We start from the raw sequence: 19,247 nt of genomic DNA on the forward strand, positions 1-19,247 counted from the left end.
AATTTTCCATTGGATATTCACAAAATGGACTCTACACTGTGAGATCCACCTCTGTTCCAAGGGGTTTTTCATTGTCAAATTCCATTCAACAGAGATAAGAGACATTGTGATACAGGAGGGACCATGGTTTTGGGGATCTACGGGCCTTTTCATCACACCATGGTTCCCGGAATTCAATGCCAATACTATGGTTGTTTCTAGGATGCTAGTTTGGGTCCGTCTGCACAACCTCCCATTACACTTCTGGGACCAACAGGTTCTTGTAGGTATAGGCAACACCATTGGAAGATATATTAAAATGGACACACAAAGAGTGGAGGAAAGAATTTTTACATTCGCACCCATATGTGTGGAAGTAGATCTCAGTAAAGGCTTATCGAACCGCATACAGCTAAAGCATAAACAATGAAGCTGGACATAGACACTAGACTATGAAAACACAACATTTAGGTGCAGAATATGCCAGCGACATCTACAAATACATGTCCTAAAGACAAAAAAAACAGCCGAAGGAAGAAGAAAATAGGGAAACAACACAAGGGTTGGAAATTCGCCCCACCAGATCCTGGAGAGGAGGAGTTTGAAGTGGAAGAGCCCATACTAAATGAGAACAATCAAATAGACAAAGAAGCAGAAATCCATGAGACATCTTCACAAGGACCTATGGAATCACACCCGAAAAAGATCCGAGATACAATGGAAAACGGTGGAACCAAAAGATTACACAGATCAGACACCTTTGATTTTGACAAGGAAAACCCCCGACCAGACGCTGAAAATCCACTTTAACTTGTATCCACGATGCCATCTCAAGGGGAGTGGTGCAAGGTCGAGAAGAAAAAGGGGAGGAAAACATGTTTTTCTCCCTGTTAAACACACATGGATAGTAAAGACAATAGGAAAGATAAATCATTCAGTACATTTTTTTTATTAACAATAGATGACAGAGCAGCTCTCAACCTGGAGTTACCCAGGGCAGGAATATGCCTGAAGTCATGAATATTTTCTCAGCTAAAATTTAGCTGCAATCTGTTATTTCCCAGTGCTATTTTTATTCACCTGCCTTCTAAAAACACTCCTTGCTCAAACCTGCCATCTCTGCCCCAGCAAGAACGTATCTCTGACTGCAATGCATTCCTGACCATGGCCTTTGCGCATTCTTGAACTTGTAACGCTGGTCCTTTGATTTAAACATTGAAGTGTTATCTGCCATCGTGGCGCCATCGTCTGCCATATTCCTTACCTGCCCTCTTTGTCTGCTTGATGAACGGTTGCTCTTCTGCCATATTCCATCAAACCGTCGCCTGACATTCACCTGACATGCGTTGGAAATTCTGCTAAATATTGGTCGCCTGACATTCAACTGGCAGACTCTTATGAAGCTGGTGGATATTGCGGATTGTATCAATTTCTGACAGGATTCGAATAGCTGCTCGCCTGTTATATACTCCTTACCGGATTTGTCCCACCGCATTATAACGCCTTCTTGCCTTCTATCCTGGAGGATTGATACATTGTATGACTGCCATTGATGGGAATTGGAGATATGCTGTGACCTTCTTTTCATGCGTGGAGATGTGCTGTTCATGCGTGGAGATGCGTTGAGCGTGTAGCAGCGGAAGCATGGAAGGGATCGTGGACTCCTTGGCTGTCTGATTTGCTGGAATACGTGGTAGACGTGAGGCAGAAGAAGGTAACAGTGAGAGGGCGTGTGTGTCCCAAGAAGAGAATGGATCGAATGGCCAACGACAAGAAGAGAAACGCCATCGAATTTCAGACGTCTGAACAATACCCTACTGATGTACGACAGCAATACTGCAGCAGCACGCCGAAGAAATCAATCAAGAACGTTATTGACAGGGCCTGCTGTTTTCATTGTGCGCCGTCTTAGCAGCCTCAGCGTGTTGTTGATCTGTAGTTACCTTTGCTTATTACTATTATTCGTAATTAACCGGACAACTCCTCTGTCTCCTTCTGTCATTTTGTCGTGGGTGAGTTCTATACATCTCTAGAAGTGTTACCCGAAATAACATGTTTTCTGACCGAACATACAAATGTTGAAGATTTTGAACAGATAATCTCTCTCATTATAATGCTTGGGAATATTCGACTGGATGTTCCTCAACGATAATCATGTTATAGCCAATGAATTTCAAAAGCCATATTTGTGATTTATCGAGCCTTGTAAATGTTCTAACACACGGTTGTTGGAGTGGCCGATGATTTTTTGGTGAACTTATCGGCTATTTAAAAAAAAGGAAAGTGGAAGCAACAAATCACTTGTATCAGGAGGATTGTCAGCGCTAGTGCTCTACTATGTTCATACTCAACTTCCATCAAGGCCAACATTTGCATCAGCAGTTGGAATTGGTGTTTCGGCTTTGCTTTTGATAGTAATGGGGTCTCATTTCAAGAAATTTGGAAAGGTTTTCCCTGCCGGTGTTGTATCCCTTGTCTCTTGATCATGACTGGTGGTTATCTTCATAGCATATTGCACTGTTCTCATGCATAGGATAATCATGAAAGTATATGAGGTTGAAAGTCATTTTGTGCGATCAGTGTTTATAAATCACATTGTAATCTTGGAAATTTCTTTGTGTATGATATTTCTGGTGTATTTTTTACATTGAGATACCGCCCATATATATGTGCACTTGATATTGCCCAGGATCGATATTCCTGTAACAGATTTTTCATATTCAGAATTAATGAACAACAGTCAAAGGTTTTGACAGTCATCATTTTTCATTGAGGCTTGAGTTAGCAGTTTAGGGTTTTCCCTGTAGCAGGGTTTTCATGTTCAGAATTATTGAAAGCAGTCACAGGTTTTGGGCCTGAAGTAACCAGTCACCTGGACTGGCCAAGATCTCCTGAAGACAAAGAAACTGAACATTATTCTGGGGTGGTGTGACTTGTCTGAACATAGTTCGCTGGAGTAGATCGTGATCCTTCTGAGATAGGCATCTGAAGTGGTGTGAGTTATCGGTAGCTGCAGTACACTTATCAAAACCCTTCTAAAACTGATATCGGTTGATTCTGTGGTCAACATTTTGGTCAAATCTTGAAACCATGCGACTATCATCGATGGTTGCATAGAACGATCTTCTGAGTAGTGCTGGGCATTGGTTGATTTCGCGGGTCCATGCTCTGGTCAACTATTCTTTGTGGCAGCGTGGAACAATTTTGTGTGCATTTTGTAAATCAATCGATCTAACTTGTTTAGTGTTCCTGGAGCTGACTTAACTGTAGAATGACTATTCTCTGTGGCTGCAGCATGAAGCAACTCTGAAGCTGCACTGATTGATTGTTGAAGCAGTCTGACCTCCTTGGTAGCGATTCTAGAGTAGATTAATTGCAGATCGAATGCACGTTGGAGCTGTCATTGTCCTGAGGCAATAAAACTTGATTAGTGGTTTTTTAACTGTACTTGCAATAGCTGGAGGTGGAAGACCTACTTAAGCATTAGAAGGAACTGCTTGAGAGACATTGCTGCAGTTTTTTGATACTCTATAAAACTTATATTCAAGAGACAGTGTTGGTGAGCTATTACTGAGATTATATGTCTATATCAAGTGTTGAGATATAAAAGTTTTCAATAAGAACAAATCTGCACTATCTAGTTTGTTGACTCCTTGCAAATTTTGAGAAAGAAAGAATTATGGTTGCTTTCTGGTATTCCGGTTTCAGCATCTTCGAATTCTACCTGTTGCTTCTTGTTGCACACTGATCATTTGCTGACATTTATAAAGGATATTGCTGTGTACTGTGAGTAGATATTGAGTAGTAGTTGTGATCAGTTTTTTAAGGTGTAAATCAGAGATTGAAGAAAAAATGGCCAGAACCAGTGAAGTATTACAGTTCCTTAAAACTCTGATATTATCTACTGTTGATGACACATTGCAAATCAGCAAAGGATCTCTCTCAGAAATTCAGACATGTCTACAAAATGCACAGGAAAAGATCGATTTTTTGCAGCTTGAATCACAGCTACAGCAAGAAGAGCTACATCAAAATAGACACCATTCTGAACCTGTTTTTGTTCAGAACATTGAGACAACCACCCATCAGCAGCATGTTAATAATGGTACAGTTCATTCAAATAAAGCAGCAATTGTACATGCAGATCCAGAAATTCAGTCTGCACTTCGCAAGCCCATCATCAGACCTTGAGAACAGCTTGTCCACAACAAGCACAAAACTGGTCTTGGATATGACAAGGACTTGTCCTTTCATATTCCAGACTACGCCAAGCCCATTCAGTTTCAGAGTGCTGGATTCATTTATGACAGTTCACCTGCTCCTCATGACAGTTCAGCTTCAGCTGTTCCAGACTCTGCCTCTCTTCCACAACAGCAACAACAACAACAACAGATTGAGAAATGCCAACACTGTGATCGAGTTGGACATCTGAAAGATCACTGTTTTGATCTTCATCCATGTAAGCACTGTCATAAAACCAGCCATTCTTCACACAGATGCTTCAGATACAAACGTCCTGCAAGAACAAAGATTCATCTTGGATGGATCGCTTCTTGGCAATGGGCATCAACAGCCAAGAAGATATTCCAAACACATGTCAGAACTTGTTCCAGAGTATTGAACAGTCTTGCAGCTGAGTTTTCTCCATCTTCTCACCTTGTACCTGACAGGGGGGGAAATGATGGTCATCTACAAGCTTCAAAGTCACATCAAGCGAGCCTGAGCCACAACCTGCCACACCAGTTTCAGAGTTGTAGCCAGAGACAAAGATGCCCCTGAACATGCCTTCAGTTGGCAATCTGGGACACTTCCTCTAGCAGAAGACTCCAGCTTCTTGCCAGTTTTGGAAGAATTCCAGGAATTGTAGAGTTGTTGGTCATCCTTAAACCATCACAGATTGATAACACTTCCTCTAGCTGAAGACTCCAGCTTCTTGCCAGTTTTGGAAGAGTTCAGGAATTGCATTAAGCATTCCAGAGTTGTTGGTTATCCTTAAACCATCACAGGTTGAGACTTCCCTTTTCAGGTTGAAGTTTTACCTTTTATGCGAGGTGATGCCTCCCTTTTATGGTTGAAGGTTTCCCTCTTTAAAACAATAGGATCACTTCCTCTAGCAGAAAACTTCAGTTTCTTGCCAGTTTTGGAAGAGTTCCGGGAACTGCACTAAGCGTTCCAGTGTTGGTGGTCATCCTTAAACCACCGCCCTTTTTTACCAACATTTCATAGAGCACATTCAGCCTAGTGCTGCCATGCATTTTTAACACATTTTGTATTACAGCTCTCTTCTTGGACTCATACATAACCCTTCGGATTAAGGGGGGGAATGTTGGACACCTAATCCTAAGTGGGTTAGTGTGGAAGTCGAATGGACAAAGGAGTCCAAGAGACCTTGGGATCTGAAACCCAAGAGTCACATATTGGTACTATAAATGTATATCTATTGTTAATAAAAAAAATGCACTGAATGATTTATCTTTCCTATTGTCTTTACTATCCATGTGTGTTTAACACTCCCCATATGTACATTAAACTTTTTTTTATTAAACCCCTAATATGAGGTCATTTGACTTGCAGATGGAATGCGACTTAGCATATACAAAATGTAATTTTGTTTTCATTAATAAAATTACGACTTTTCTTACGGAAAAAAATAATAATTAAAATTAAAATACATTTAAATTTAATTTATAATTATTCTTTCCAATCAATAAATTAAAATAGAATTTAATTAATCAAATTACATTTATAACCAAGATAATTAATTTTCTTATTAATCTTCATCTATCTTATTAATTTTCTTATTTTTATTTTTTAATTTTTTTGAAATTTTTAATAACTTATTTGTTTAGAATTTTTATTTTGATTGTTTTTCTCATATATATAATAATTATTATTATTTTCTTAATTTTGTTTAATTTTATTTTAAATTACTACGAATTTTTCGGTCTTTGTTTTTTAAATGTTCTTTTTTATTATTATTTTTTTCAAACCACAATTTATTTAAAGAATTAAGTGTTTTTAATTTTTTTTAATAAAATAAATTGACTTTTTTTTAATGGAGTTTTTTTAGTGCGACTTTTTGGACTTTCCAGTGCCAGGGAAAATTTGAGGTGAAATCTTGATTTGTGTTATTTAAAATGTATATATGGATTCAACACCCTGAAAAACCCCTACGACACTTGGATTGTGTAGGGGTTACTCATCAAGATTGTGATTTCAATAAATTCTTGCAGGATTTTAAAGAAATTAGACCGGAAAAACGTATCGGAAAAGCTCCAAAAAGTCACACTAAAGGCAACTCCTTTTTTAATTGGTGGTTTTTTTTTTTTACTAATGAAATTTCTTCACCATGGCTTAAAAGTGCCACAATTTTAATACTTTGTTGAAAAGGGGTTCGACTTGTCTTAGGCCAAGATTTTAAAAGTGTTATAATTTTATTTAAAAAAAAGTTTCTATGATAAAACAACTCACTATTTTGGGTGTTGATTTTTAAAGTTTTTCCTAGTGATGATATTTGGTTTTTAATGCAATGGTTGAAAAACGTTGGAATTTTACCATTTTTTATAATCATGATTTTGGTTTTTCTCCCATGGTTAATAAATCATAGGAAATTTAAACCTTCAAAAAAAGTAATTTGACATCACCAGCTTTTGATTTGGGGTGCTTTTTCATATTTCTTATGCAAAGTATGGGTTTTTGGGGCTAGACTTCTCATATTGAGACTATAGTTCTCGTTAAGTTGGTAATTGTGCTACTCTATATGCACCTAAAATTAAAAGGAGAAGGTACAATCTCAATATAAGGAAGAATGTGTACCCGTTGAACCGCACAAAAAACCAACCCCAATTTATTGAGTTTATCCTTATTAATAACTAGCAAGACTAAATGTACATGCCTAGTTGGGACCATTACACCACTTTTCTCTTCTTTATATTTGTCATTTTGGTTACTCATTGTGGGTCGCCTTAACACAGAGGCTTTAATATAATTGCAATATATTCCTTATGCAAAGTTAAAATAGATATAGGGTCAAAGCCAAGTTAAGTACTTAATGGTGATACATGTGGACAATTGCCTTTACCGCTAGATGCTTTCAAGCTAGAAAGTGTTTCATGAGGACAATGGGTCACTATAAGATGCTTGAACTAGTTGCCCCCTATTGGAATAAGAATAAGAAAGGTAAATGCATAAAAGACATGAACCAACCCTCTACATTATTTCAACTAGGTGTGAAATCCTTCATTTGATTGATATCTCCCCGAGTTCGAACAATTTGACAAGGATTGTGGGTCTCATAGAATTTACCTTTCATTTGGGAAATTAATGGTGAAACTAGGAGAATAATGATGAGACATCTCAAGAAATACGTGGTTCAAAGTTTAGATCTTGGTTCACTATATTTTCATAGAAATGTTCCAAGGAAGTTAGGGTTTCTAAATTCTCCTGAAATCAGTCTCAAATAGGTCAGTTCGACATTTTTACTATAAGTTCTTTTAAGTTTTTCGACCATGAAACTTTGACCACATTTAGGCAAAATCACAATGAACATATGGTTCCAATTTTAGAACTTGGTTCACTATAATTTTGGATATATGCTCTAAGAAAGTCCAGGTTCTTGAATGCTCCTGAAATTAGTTTCAAATAGGTCAATTTGGAATTTTTGCAGTAACTTTTTCTTAGTGAGGTTTCAAAAAGTGAAACTTAGATCATGTTAATGAGAAATCTCAGAGAATATCTAGTTCAATTTTCATAATTTGGTTTGATATACTTTCAGAATTATACCTTGTGGAAGTTAGGGTTTGTGAATAGTTATAAAATAATTTTTAAATAGATTAGCTTGGTGTTTTTGCTATATCTTCTTGTTTGTGACTTTTCAAACTATGAAATCTCCGGGGATTTTAGGAGATATATAGAAGTACATCATTTACAAATTTCAAAATTATATTTGAATAATTGGACATGTGGAATGCTATACAAGTTTACTCGTAGGAAGAGGCGAGAATAAGAAAGTTTTGGGAAAGTTACCATAACTTGCACTTGGCACATCAATTTCAATTCACGCCTGTGGAATTATATACAAGGCATATCAAAGTATTATAGAACAAGTTTTTAGATCTAAAATGATTCAAATCTCACAGATAAAACTTTAGCCATTCTGATGTTCTCCAAATTAAGTAATGTAACTATTGGGTGTGTTATATTATTTCCACAACTTGTCCTACACATTGTTACGTTGTGTCGGGTGTAGCAGAGGTTGCAGGGGGGTTTGCAATGGGGAAGTAGCCCCCCTTGAACGGGGTCCAAGGCAGCACCCCGAGATTTTTTCTTTTATGCAGACACAATAATAGTTGTGTTGGACCCAAGGATGGGGCACAAATGCAAATATAAACCTCAAATAACAATCCCTCAAAGTTGCCCCTTGAACATTGAGGCAGGAAATAGCTCAATGCTCAAGGCTGAGACTGATCACCTCAGTTTTGATTTTCTGAAGCCTGCTTAGGTGGCCTCTACACAGACTGAAAGGGAAGCTTATCAGATAACAAAGGAAGAGGATGCTCAGTCTTGGAACTCCTACTTGGATGTGGACTGTTTCAAGAAAAATGAAGGAGTAGATAATGTCCCTGTGTCCCTTGCACAAGAATACAGTGGTGCATCTTTCATATTAGTTGTGCAGATTACAAAAGACATAGAAAAGTACACAATAGACATGGTTATTCAATAGGTGTACAGAGGCTCCCAAGAAGAACATCCAAGGAGGAGAATACACAGAGAGGGAATGAAACTTGATCCATATCTACCTATCAAGCACAAATGTCCTAAACTCTTTGAGGTATGGGATCAAATAAATCCTGTCTTGCTGATCTATGATGAACCGGATGACAGGCAACAATTTTGATGGCCCAACAGATGGGCAGTTTTTGAAATTTTAAGTTTTCCAGCCTTAATGTTATAATTGTGTTCTTTTAGCATAGACTTCATTTGACTCCATGCCCAATTGATACTAGGCATAGTTTTTAAATATGGTTTTGCATGAAGGCATTAGTATGCAGTTCTTGAGACCTCACAGGGAGGATCTCATCCCCAGAAGGAGCCAGTGTTAGCTCTGCTACAGCTTCAGTGTTTGAAGGTCAAATTCAGGACTGATGGTTGGTTTGTGCCGAGAGGGGTGCTCGCAACGGTCATTCCCTCCTTCTCCTTCGGTTTCCTCGCACCCTCTTAACTGCCGTTGTCTCTATTTCTTCTATATAAATCTTTATTCCCCACTTTCCTCCATTCTCCTACAAACCTCTTATTTCCTTGTTTTCCCCATTTCCTTTCGAAACTAAGTGTGGATCCTTTTTCCTTTTAAACCCTCTTTTCTTTGGTCCCCGAGTGTTCAAACTATGAACTCGCGCCCATAAAGCCTTCTGCCTCAACTATAGCCATTGATTGCCATGCCTCAATCTAACGGTCTTCGTCTTTTCCCTGCATCATAAATCACGATCAGTTTCCCTGTTGCCTGACCGTCCGTTGATTAATTTGATGGTAGTCGCAAACCCTCTTCCCGTGACCTGCGCACACGTTAACCTGCGGGGGTCGCGTTTTTCGTGTGCCACGTGTTGCTTTCTTATTCGAACAAGGTGGTTTATACGGAAACCACCGAGCCCCGTAGGTGGTGCGGGGCATACTGCCTGCCCGCGAAACCGCCCTCCTCCTGCGCGTTATCTCCCGCACACCTTCCGCTCCCATCAGCTGTTGGATCTACCACCCGTGATCCAATGGCCCTCATTCAACCGATTTTTTTTGCTCCCGATAGCTATTCCAAGTTGATATCTGCCAATATTGCCTTTCTTTCCCGCCCATGCATCCTCCATGCTGTCTTCGTCCTGTTGACCTGTATCATTCACCCGCAAGCATGAAGCCATCATCTACCTATACCCTGTGTAATAAAGTTTCAACAACTTCAATTAACCAACAGAATGGCCGAAGGAAAAAAGGACGACTTCGAGCAGTGATGAGCATTTATCAAGCATGGAATTTCATCCATAATTTACTCTAGCTGCCCGAGAAGGACATTAGAATACCAGAAAGGGTCATTTTGTTCATTAAAACAATTAGATTATGTCAGAGACCCATATCAAATTGTAAATGTGGTTGGTGGTCAGTTATGACCCCTCCACACATAGGTTATGTAGAGCAATTTTGTAATCAACCTCTATATATATCCAGAAGACAGAATGTAATGAGGTTGATGAATGCTATTTTGATGTAAGGTTCAACTTCTGGAGACTGTAACTACTGTGATACCTGCAGCATCTAATCTACATTTTCAGCTAATGCAAGCTTCTTTTGCTGTTAATTGCTCACTTTCCACTTCTTCTTCTTTGTTCCAAGTTGTGTCTGTATGCATTTTTCATGTACTCTTGGTGTTTAGCATTAGAGGGGCTATCATCCCACCTCTGTGTTAAAATATAGCATGTATCATTGAATTTGTATGCAGGTTTCTGTTGTTTTAATGCCAGAGAACTGTCATCCTGTTTGTGCATTAAGAAATAGATTTACAGACCTTCTAACTAGTTCTAGCTAGCCATCACAGGGTCCTTTGCATCTGCTGGTGTGATCAATATTCTCCATCATCACATTTTCCTTAAAACTGTGAGTAATTGGTGGTCTAAAGCCTTGTAGTTTGGGGGTGTTCACCCATGTCTAGGGTTAAGCATAGTAGGAGTGGTTATATGGCTTGAATATGCAGCATTTCTTCCATTCATCCACCATTTTCCAACATTTTTGTTGAGTTTGTAATGTTTCCGATCATCTCTGCTATACAACCTAGGAGAGTTTCTTGGGGTGATAACACTACCAATTTATTATAATTGTGTCCCTTGTCTCCTATATATATACAAAGGAAACCTAGTCCTAGAATCATCAAATTTGCCTTATACATTATAATCGTTACAAAAGAGGTTTCCCCATAAAAGGGGACTAAAATTATTAGCTTCTTATCATTTTTAAGGTGCAAGGTTCATAACAAATTCCAAGCATAAAAGTTTTTCATGAGGAAAATGGGTCACTACGAGATGCATGACCTAGCCACCCCCCATTGTAATAAGAATAAGAAAGGCAAATGCATAAAATATAGAACCATCCCTTTGTATTATTTCAACTAGATTTGAAATCCTGTATTTAATTTATTCCCCCTGAATTCAAACAATCTAACAAGGATTATGGGTCTTATGGACTTTACCCTTCCTCCGAGAAAATAATGTAAGGCTTTCCAACCATGGTCTCAACATTTGGGTCTCTATATGTTGGATCCCTATAATACTAGTGATTACCCCATTACTATTGTAGTTGTACCCCTTATTAATATTGTTGTGCCCCTATTATCCCCATATTGTTATTACTGTGCCCCATAGAATGCCTTTGTTGTTATTTTTGTGGCTTTATATTATTATTGTTAGGTCGGCCGAGTTATATTGTGACTCCTTAGGCTCCTCTATAGAAAGGAGGTTTTATCATTTGAATCATCCAGGAATTGCTCATTTATGTAATGTAAAGGAGGTTGCCTCCTCAAAGAGGCTGAATTCTAAGGTGTTGATCTATATTTTCTATCTTTTTCTTGAGCTGGTTTCATAACATTTGGTATCAGAGCTTTGGATTCTAGGATTTCGCTGCTCCAAACAGGTCATCGTGGCATTTTCTCTATAACCTTTTTTCTGCGATGTTTTAGAAGTTAAAAAAAAAACCCATTTGAGAAGAAATCACGCTGAACTTCGGATCCGAATTTTAAAGCCTTTCGCGCTATATTTGCGGAGATATGATATGAGGAAGTTGGTATTTTTGCAGACTCCTGAATTACATTCCAAACAGGTGACCTAGGGAAAAGCGTCATAACTTTCTCTCTGGGGATCGGATTGAAATTTCGTAAGAAGGTACAGAAAGAGGACGGAATTTAGTTTTTTGTATGCATTTTTTAGATCCAAAGGTAAAAACTGTGACTCGTGGCACGTCGTACAAGTTCGCTCTAATGAATTAGTCTATAATCAAGTCACTGTGGGAGATTTCACATAACTCTTCCTTGGAGAATCCAATTTGGGTCAGACTTGAGGCATTGGAAAGAGGACACAGAGGGCTACTGCAGGTCACAAATTTAGATCTAGATGATTGGAAAGTACAGAGATACATCAGAGGCAATATCGAGCTCCTACAAAGTGAAAAAAGGTGTGTAGATTTTCTTAAATTTTTGCTTAAGCTTGGTTTGAAAATTTATTTTGAAGGAATTCAAAGGGCATAGTAGAGCATTATTATCAGTAACTGATGCCCCGAGGAAAGGAAATGAAAACACCTAGTAAGGAACCTAAAAGCTCTAGCATGACTCATGAAGAAGAGGAAGAAATGCGACATGATATATCAAAATTACACGACCAAGTGCAACAACTGTCCCTTGCACAAAAAGGAACAGAATCTAAGATGGATGGTTTAAAGAAAGGCATAGAAGCTAAGATGGATTGTTTAAAGAAAGGTGTAGAAGCTAAGATGAATGACATGGAAGCTAAGATGGATGATTTGAAGATAGATTTGAAGACAGACATGGAAGAATTGAAGATAAATATGAATAAGTTGCTACAAGAAGGGGTCACTAATGATGAAAGGGTAGTAAAGGAAACTCATGATGAGAACAAAAGAAATGTTAATCATGATTACATAGACTCTAATGTTGGATTAAAGACCCACCATATTCCAAAAATCGATATGAGGAAGTTTGATGGCAAGGATCCTGCAACATGGATATTACAGATGGAGCAATTTTTCGATCTCAATAATGTGCAAAACACACAAAAGGTACGTATTGCAACTTTATATTTGGAACCAAATCAGTTTGTATGGTCAATGGCTTTGCTCTCGTAAACAATTTATCACTTGGGCAATTTTTACGGAAGAATTGATAGCACATTATGAGGATACAAAAAGCAACAATTTTTTTAGCGTGGTCATTCAAAAATATATTTTGCAAGCATGTGTATATATATTTTTTTCTTTGATGCATATACAATATTAATAAATTAACTTAAATAATTGCAACCATAAGAAGAGTACCTAGGATATTTTTCAGTTCCATAAAGAATTTTTCCTTCTTGTGGCCTTTGAAGCCTACCCAACTAAATTTTCCACCGAGCCAACTAGGAACAACTTATCCATATTCCTAGTTCTAGGAAGCCTCACCAAGTTCTCTAGTCCTCTGTGCCCAAGTCCAAAACCACTGCCTATAGCATGTCTGAGTTGAGTGCTTAAATGAATAAGTGCCCAACATCTATCTTAATCTTCACTGAAAAATAAAACCATGTAGTGCCTGAAGTCCTCCAAGTTTTTCCTCTCCTCCATCATAATGACTCCCCCCAAAAATCCATACGAAAAATTACCAAAATTACTCTTCCCATTCACTTCCCCTAATACTATACAATGTATATCATACCATTACTCATTCAATGTCTTGACGTCGATGAGTTACTACTATGGTTCTTTGTTTATCACATAGTCCCCTTTCAAATATGCAGGTTAGCTTACATCCAAGCATATGCATAACAATATATGTATATAGACATGTGATCCTAATTATCATATTATGGAACTCGATATCCATGCACTAGTATCTCCCAATTAACATTAGCATCCTGGAGGTAAATCATTCATATTTAATGCCCTATAGCAGGCTCGTTAGCCCTTGCCTTGTGGAAAGGGATCTCATACCAGAGCTGAATTACTAGAGAGGCAGATTGTCTATCCAAGGAAGGTTGCAGCGTAGAGTCCGCAAGAACATTTTACTTTCATTATAATCAAAGTAATTTCCCGTTACCATTACAACCAGATTACCATTTATTAGCCGTAACCGTATGCCATTTCCCGGTTACGGAAGGGTTTCTGACGAGTAATTGGGATGCTCGAATTTATAATTATGATTGGAAATCTGCGCGCTAGTCTTCCTATACTAATCAACCTAATATCTCGTGCACTCTACTGAACTTCCAATTTTCGATTTTTTTATCGGTAGTACAGCGAAATTTGGTAACTTTGGATTCATCTAATTTTGAATCTATTTCATAGATCTACTTACAATTTTAGATCAGAGATTAAATTTCTCTATTCTTATAAATTTAAATTTTATCTTAAAATATAATAATAAAATAATAATATTTAATAAAAAAATAATAATATTTAATAAAAATACAAACATATTTTTAGATTTTATTTTTTTCCTTTAAAACATATATCAATCCATGTTAATACCGAGAAAATCACACGGAGCAATAAAATTTCGAGGATAGATATTTCAGTGGATATGGGCGATTACTATTTTAGCATGGGATATGGTTAATATATGGCTTCCTTAATTTGATGGTTTATTCTTTTTAGTCCCTTAACAAAATTTGAGTTTAACATAAAATAATGATTTAACCTTTAAACCATCCATTTATTATTATAATTTAAAATTTTAACTGAATTTCAAGTTCAATCACGGAAAAATGAAAATAAGTGATTTGAGTAATTTTATTTTATTTTTTGGTAGAAAAAAACACAACACTTTTCATTTAAAATTAAAGACTTATTTACGTTCATATAGTTTTTTCCCAAATACCCAATCACTGGCTTTGAAAAAACAGTACTCAAAAACCCAACAACCCATAACACTATAGGAATTTGGCCAATAACCAATGAAGTAATTCTCTCTTTCCTCTTTTCTGTTTTTCTCCCCTTGAGGTGGGTTTTTTTTTTTTTTTCTCAACTACATCGATGAAATAACAAACTAATTTAAATTTAAACCTATTTTAATATATATATATATATATATATATATATATATATATATATATATATATATATATATAATTTTTTAAATTAAAATAAAATAATCAAACAAATTATATTTATAACTAAAATAACTACAATCTATAAAATAATAATAATTAAAATTGGAGACCAGACAGAACAAAAACCCTAGCGAAGAAATGGCGAAAAGAGGAGGGGGATTCGGGCGCGGGTTTGGGCGAGGTCGAGGTGACAGAGGCCGCGGGGATAGTCATGGTGAACGCCGAGGACCTCGAAGAGATGAAGAGGAAAGTGCGTAGTCGTGAAAAAGCTCGGCCGCCTGGTAAAAGACGGGAAAATCCGTTCCCTCAAGAAAAATTATCTCTTCTTGTTGGCCATTGAGGTGCACCAGATCATGTAACGACAATGGCCACGTCGAGCTTGGCGTTAAGTGCAGCGAAGAGGGTGCCACGGCCAGATGCAGAGCCATTATTTTGGCCAAGATTTTGGTTATTCCCATGAGGAGGAGGGATTGGGGTAACAAGATCCAGAAACCCCACATTGTACCTGTCAAGATCACTGGTAAATGTGGCACTAGAACAGTCAGAATTGTGCCCCCACCAAGAGGTGTCGCGATAGTGGCTGCTCGTTTGCCTAAGAAGGTTCTACAGTTTGCTGGAATCGAAGACGTGTTCACCTCCTTGCGAGGGTCGACCAAAACTCTCAGAAATTTTGTCAAGGCCGTCAAGATGCTAGAGGAGTACCCACAGACTACAGAGCATTATGAAGACATTGAAGCTGCACGGTCATGCATGACCCAGAGGACCACAGAACCCCCTTCCTTGGTAACTTCTAAACGCTTTCAATTTTTTATTAAAACTCCTTCAGGGAAATCTACTTTGATTTGGGTCCTTGCAACAAAGTGTGTTATGAACTTGAAGAATATCATTGCCCAACAAATTGGCTACCTGGTTGTACTACACCATCTGTTATATGGGGTTAGAACCCTACAGCATCTCAGATCCATTTTCGGCTACAACATTATGTCAGAATCTACTATAACACTCAACCTGAGGCTACGAGGTGGTGCAACAACTTTAAGTTCAACAAAACAAACAGAAGGAGGCAGTGGGACAAGCACAAAAACAAAAAACAACACAGATCCACAACAGAAGCACAAAAATGGAGGAATATCCTTCAAGAACATCTTACAAGGGGAAAACTCCTACAGTAGTCCCAAAGCAAGCTGGAACAGAACCTAGTCCATACATTGTGGAGAAGTTGAACTATACACCAGAACTAAATATAGATATACCAGAAACAGATGAGGCATGTAATAATTTTGAATCACAAGCCATCATTTGTCGATTCAACTGTTTCTGGCCAAAACCTTTTGAACTTTTCCATTGGATATTCACAAAATGGACTCTACACTGTGAAATCCACCTCTGTTCCAAGGGGTTTTTCATTGTCAAATTCCATTTAACAAAGGTAAGAGACATTGTGTTACAGGAGGGACCATGGTTTTGGGGATCAACGGGCCTTTTCATCACACCATGGTTCCCGGAATTCAATGCCAATACTATGGTTGTTTCTAGGATGCTAGTTTGGGTCCGTCTGCACAACCTCCCATTACACTTCTGGGACCAACAGGTTCTTGTAGGTATAGGCAACACCATTGGAAGATATATTAAAATGGACACACAAAGAGTGGAGGAAAGAATTTTTACATTCGCACGCATATGTGTGGAAGTAGATCTCAGTAAAGGCTTATCGGACCGCATACAACTGAAGCATAAACAATGAAGCTGGACATAGACACTAGACTATGAAAACACAACATTTAGGTGCAGAATATGCCAGCGACATCTACAAAATACATGTCCTAAAGACAAAAAAGACAGCCGAAGGAAGAAGAAAATAGGGAAACAACACAAGGGTTGGAAATTCGCCCCACCAGATCCTGAAGAGGAGGAGTTTGAAATGGAAGAGCCCATACTAAATGAGAACAATCAAATAGACAAAGAAACAGAAATCCAGGAGACATCTCCACAAGGACCTATGGAATCACACCTGGAAAAGATCCGAGATACAATGGAAAACGGTGGAACCAAAAGATTACACAGATCAGACACCTCTGATTCTGACAAGGAAAATCCCCGACCAGACGCTGAAAATCCACTTTAACTTGTATCCACGATGCCATCTCAAGGGGAGTGGCGCAAGGTCGAGAAGAAAAAGGGGAGGAAAACATGTTTTTCTCCCCATATGTACATTAAACTTTTTTTTATTAAACCCCTAATATGAGGTCATTTGACTTGCAGATGGAATGCGACTTAGCATCAATATTTTACAACTCGGACTCGGATTCGGACTCGGCCGAGGATCGACTCGGACTCGGTAATGACTCGGCCGGCTCGATTTCAATGACTCGGTCGTTGTAAAAAATACATTAAATATTTATTTTTTTTATAAAAAAACATAATTTTAAATATTTTAAACATAATTTTAAAGATTTTCATTCAAGTTTCCAAACACACAACATTATAATATACATGGAAGACAACATATGATCAAAGTAGGCTCATGAACCAATCCATTATATCAAAATGGTACGGTGTACCCAATGGCAATAGTAAATAGTAAATACATAGTCAACTGTAGTCTGTCATACATGATCAAAGACTCAAGAGTCAAAACAAAATACAAATAACCAAGGAGGCTAGTAGCTACTGCCAGAGGAGCCAAGATCATCTCGACCAATCTCTGGATCATCATCATCAGAGTCAGACAAGGGGCCCCATGGCTCCTCCTCATCATCATCGTCTCCAACTGCAACTGTAGAAGTGGTGCCAGTACCACTAGGCTGTGCAGCAGATGCAAGCTGAGATAGAGTACAAATGCGGCTGCGCTTCTGTCGTGGCTGAGCAGAGGAAGGCGAAGCACCTACAACTGGAGTCCTACTAGCTGGCTGTGAGACAGAGGCTGGTGGATTGGGATCTGCATTCAACTGAACACGCTGCAGTGGATCTCCAACATCAATTTCATCAAGATCCTCATCAGGATCAAACTCTGGTAGACGACTCTCCACTACCCAATCTGATGTTGGATCAATGTCTTCCAACACAATGGGATTTGAATCAGGTCTTTTGTTCAGCAATTGGTTCCGTCTGAGCCGAAGGTTGTATTGGACAAAAACTAGATCATTCAACCGTTTTTGCTCCAAACGGTTTCTCTTCTTTGTGTGAATCCTCTCAAAGACAGACCAATTGCGCTCACACCCAGATGCACTGCAAGTTTGACTCAAAATACGAATTGCAAACCTTTGCAATTCAGGGCACTGGCCACCAAAGGCCTCCCACCATTGTGCTGCAAAAAACATAGGAGTGTAATGAATTATGAGTTAGATGAAGGCTGAAGCTCAACAAAATTACAAATTATATCTAACTTTCAAATTATAAATGATTTAACAAACTTTAATAAAAAAAGTAAAACCATTAAGAAATTGAAAATTGAAATTTTTGTTTACCTGGCTCATCTGCTTCTCTTGCAATCTTTGCTAGGTTCTTCCCAAAGGTACCTGTTGCATTGCTGAAGGATGTGACCTGCTGATGTATCAGCAGCTGATCAGACTCCGATGGGACCATGCGCTCAATGCAATCAACCAGTCCATCTCTGACCTCCCCCCTCAAAGCTCCTGACTCCTTAGCTTTATAATGATACCGTGGGTTCAAAAAATACCCAGCTGCATGTATAGGGCGATGGAGTTGATTGTTCCATCTTTCATCAATGATTGCCCAAATGGGCCCATACTTTGCCACTCTATCCTTGTATGCTGTCTTTATTTGCTCCTTTGCTTGATCCATAGCCTCATAAATGAAGCCCATAGCCAACCTTTCCCCATCCACCAACCGCAACACCTTAACTAGTGGCTCAGCAACCTTCACAATCTCTGCTGCCTTTCTCCAAAAAGTTTCATCATGGACTTTCCTTTTCAATTCTCTGCCTTCTGGTTTGTTAGACCAACTGCTTTGATTCCAATCATCACTGGAAAACATCTTTTGCAAGTTTCTATGTTGGGAAAGCATAGATTGCAATGTCAAAAAATGTGTAGCAAATCTAGTGATGGCAGGCCTAATAATATCCTTGCCTCCAGTGTGTTTCCTCATGAGACTCAAAACCAGTGTATGATTGTAGATAAATTTTGTTATGCTTTTGGCATTATCTACAGTGTTTCTGACCCAATCTAATTTTCCAATATCCTCAAGCATGAGGTCTATGCAATGTGCAGCGCATGGGGTCCAAAAGATGGTCTTGTGTTTTTCCTCTAACAGTCTACCAGCAAGAACATAGTTAGAGGCATTGTCTGTGATGATTTGAACAACATTAGCCACCCCCACATCCTGAATAACCTCATCCAATAGCTGAAACAACAAGTGGCCATCTTTTACCTTATCAGATGCATCAACTGATTTTAAAAACAT

At 38.3% G+C, this 19,247-nt stretch overlaps 1 protein-coding gene across 1 annotated transcript; it reads right to left on the minus strand.

The window, feature by feature from the left end:
- Positions 1 to 1,066: 1,066 nt before the first annotated feature.
- LOC149184204 (uncharacterized) lies at positions 1,067 to 19,247 on the minus strand. Its single transcript, XM_089415266.1, has 3 exons — positions 18,293 to 19,247; positions 17,710 to 18,132; positions 1,067 to 1,815 (listed from the first exon to the last, which is right to left on the minus strand). The coding sequence occupies exons 1-3, from the start codon at positions 19,245 to 19,247 to the stop codon at positions 1,067 to 1,069; spliced, it is 2,127 nt and encodes a 708-aa protein (XP_089271392.1).

Source organism: Pinus tabuliformis, chromosome 3_2 (assembly GCF_031772625.1).
Source record: "Pinus tabuliformis cultivar Carrire ecotype Pingquan chromosome 3_2, CPIR1, whole genome shotgun sequence".
Lineage (NCBI taxonomy): Eukaryota > Viridiplantae > Streptophyta > Pinopsida > Pinales > Pinaceae > Pinus > Pinus tabuliformis.

Coding starts and splice junctions, on each gene's coding strand:
- LOC149184204 (XM_089415266.1), bottom strand. CDS start 19,247: ATGTTTTTAAAATCAGTTGATGCATCTGATAAGGTAAAAGATGGCCAC. Junction 18,133..18,292: donor AAGAGAAGCAGATGAGCCAG/GTAAACAAAAAT, acceptor TGTTTTTTGCAG/CACAATGGTGGGAGGCCTTT. Junction 1,816..17,709: donor TAGTAGGACTCCAGTTGTAG/GTGCTTCGCCTT, acceptor GTGCTGCTGCAG/TATTGCTGTCGTACATCAGT.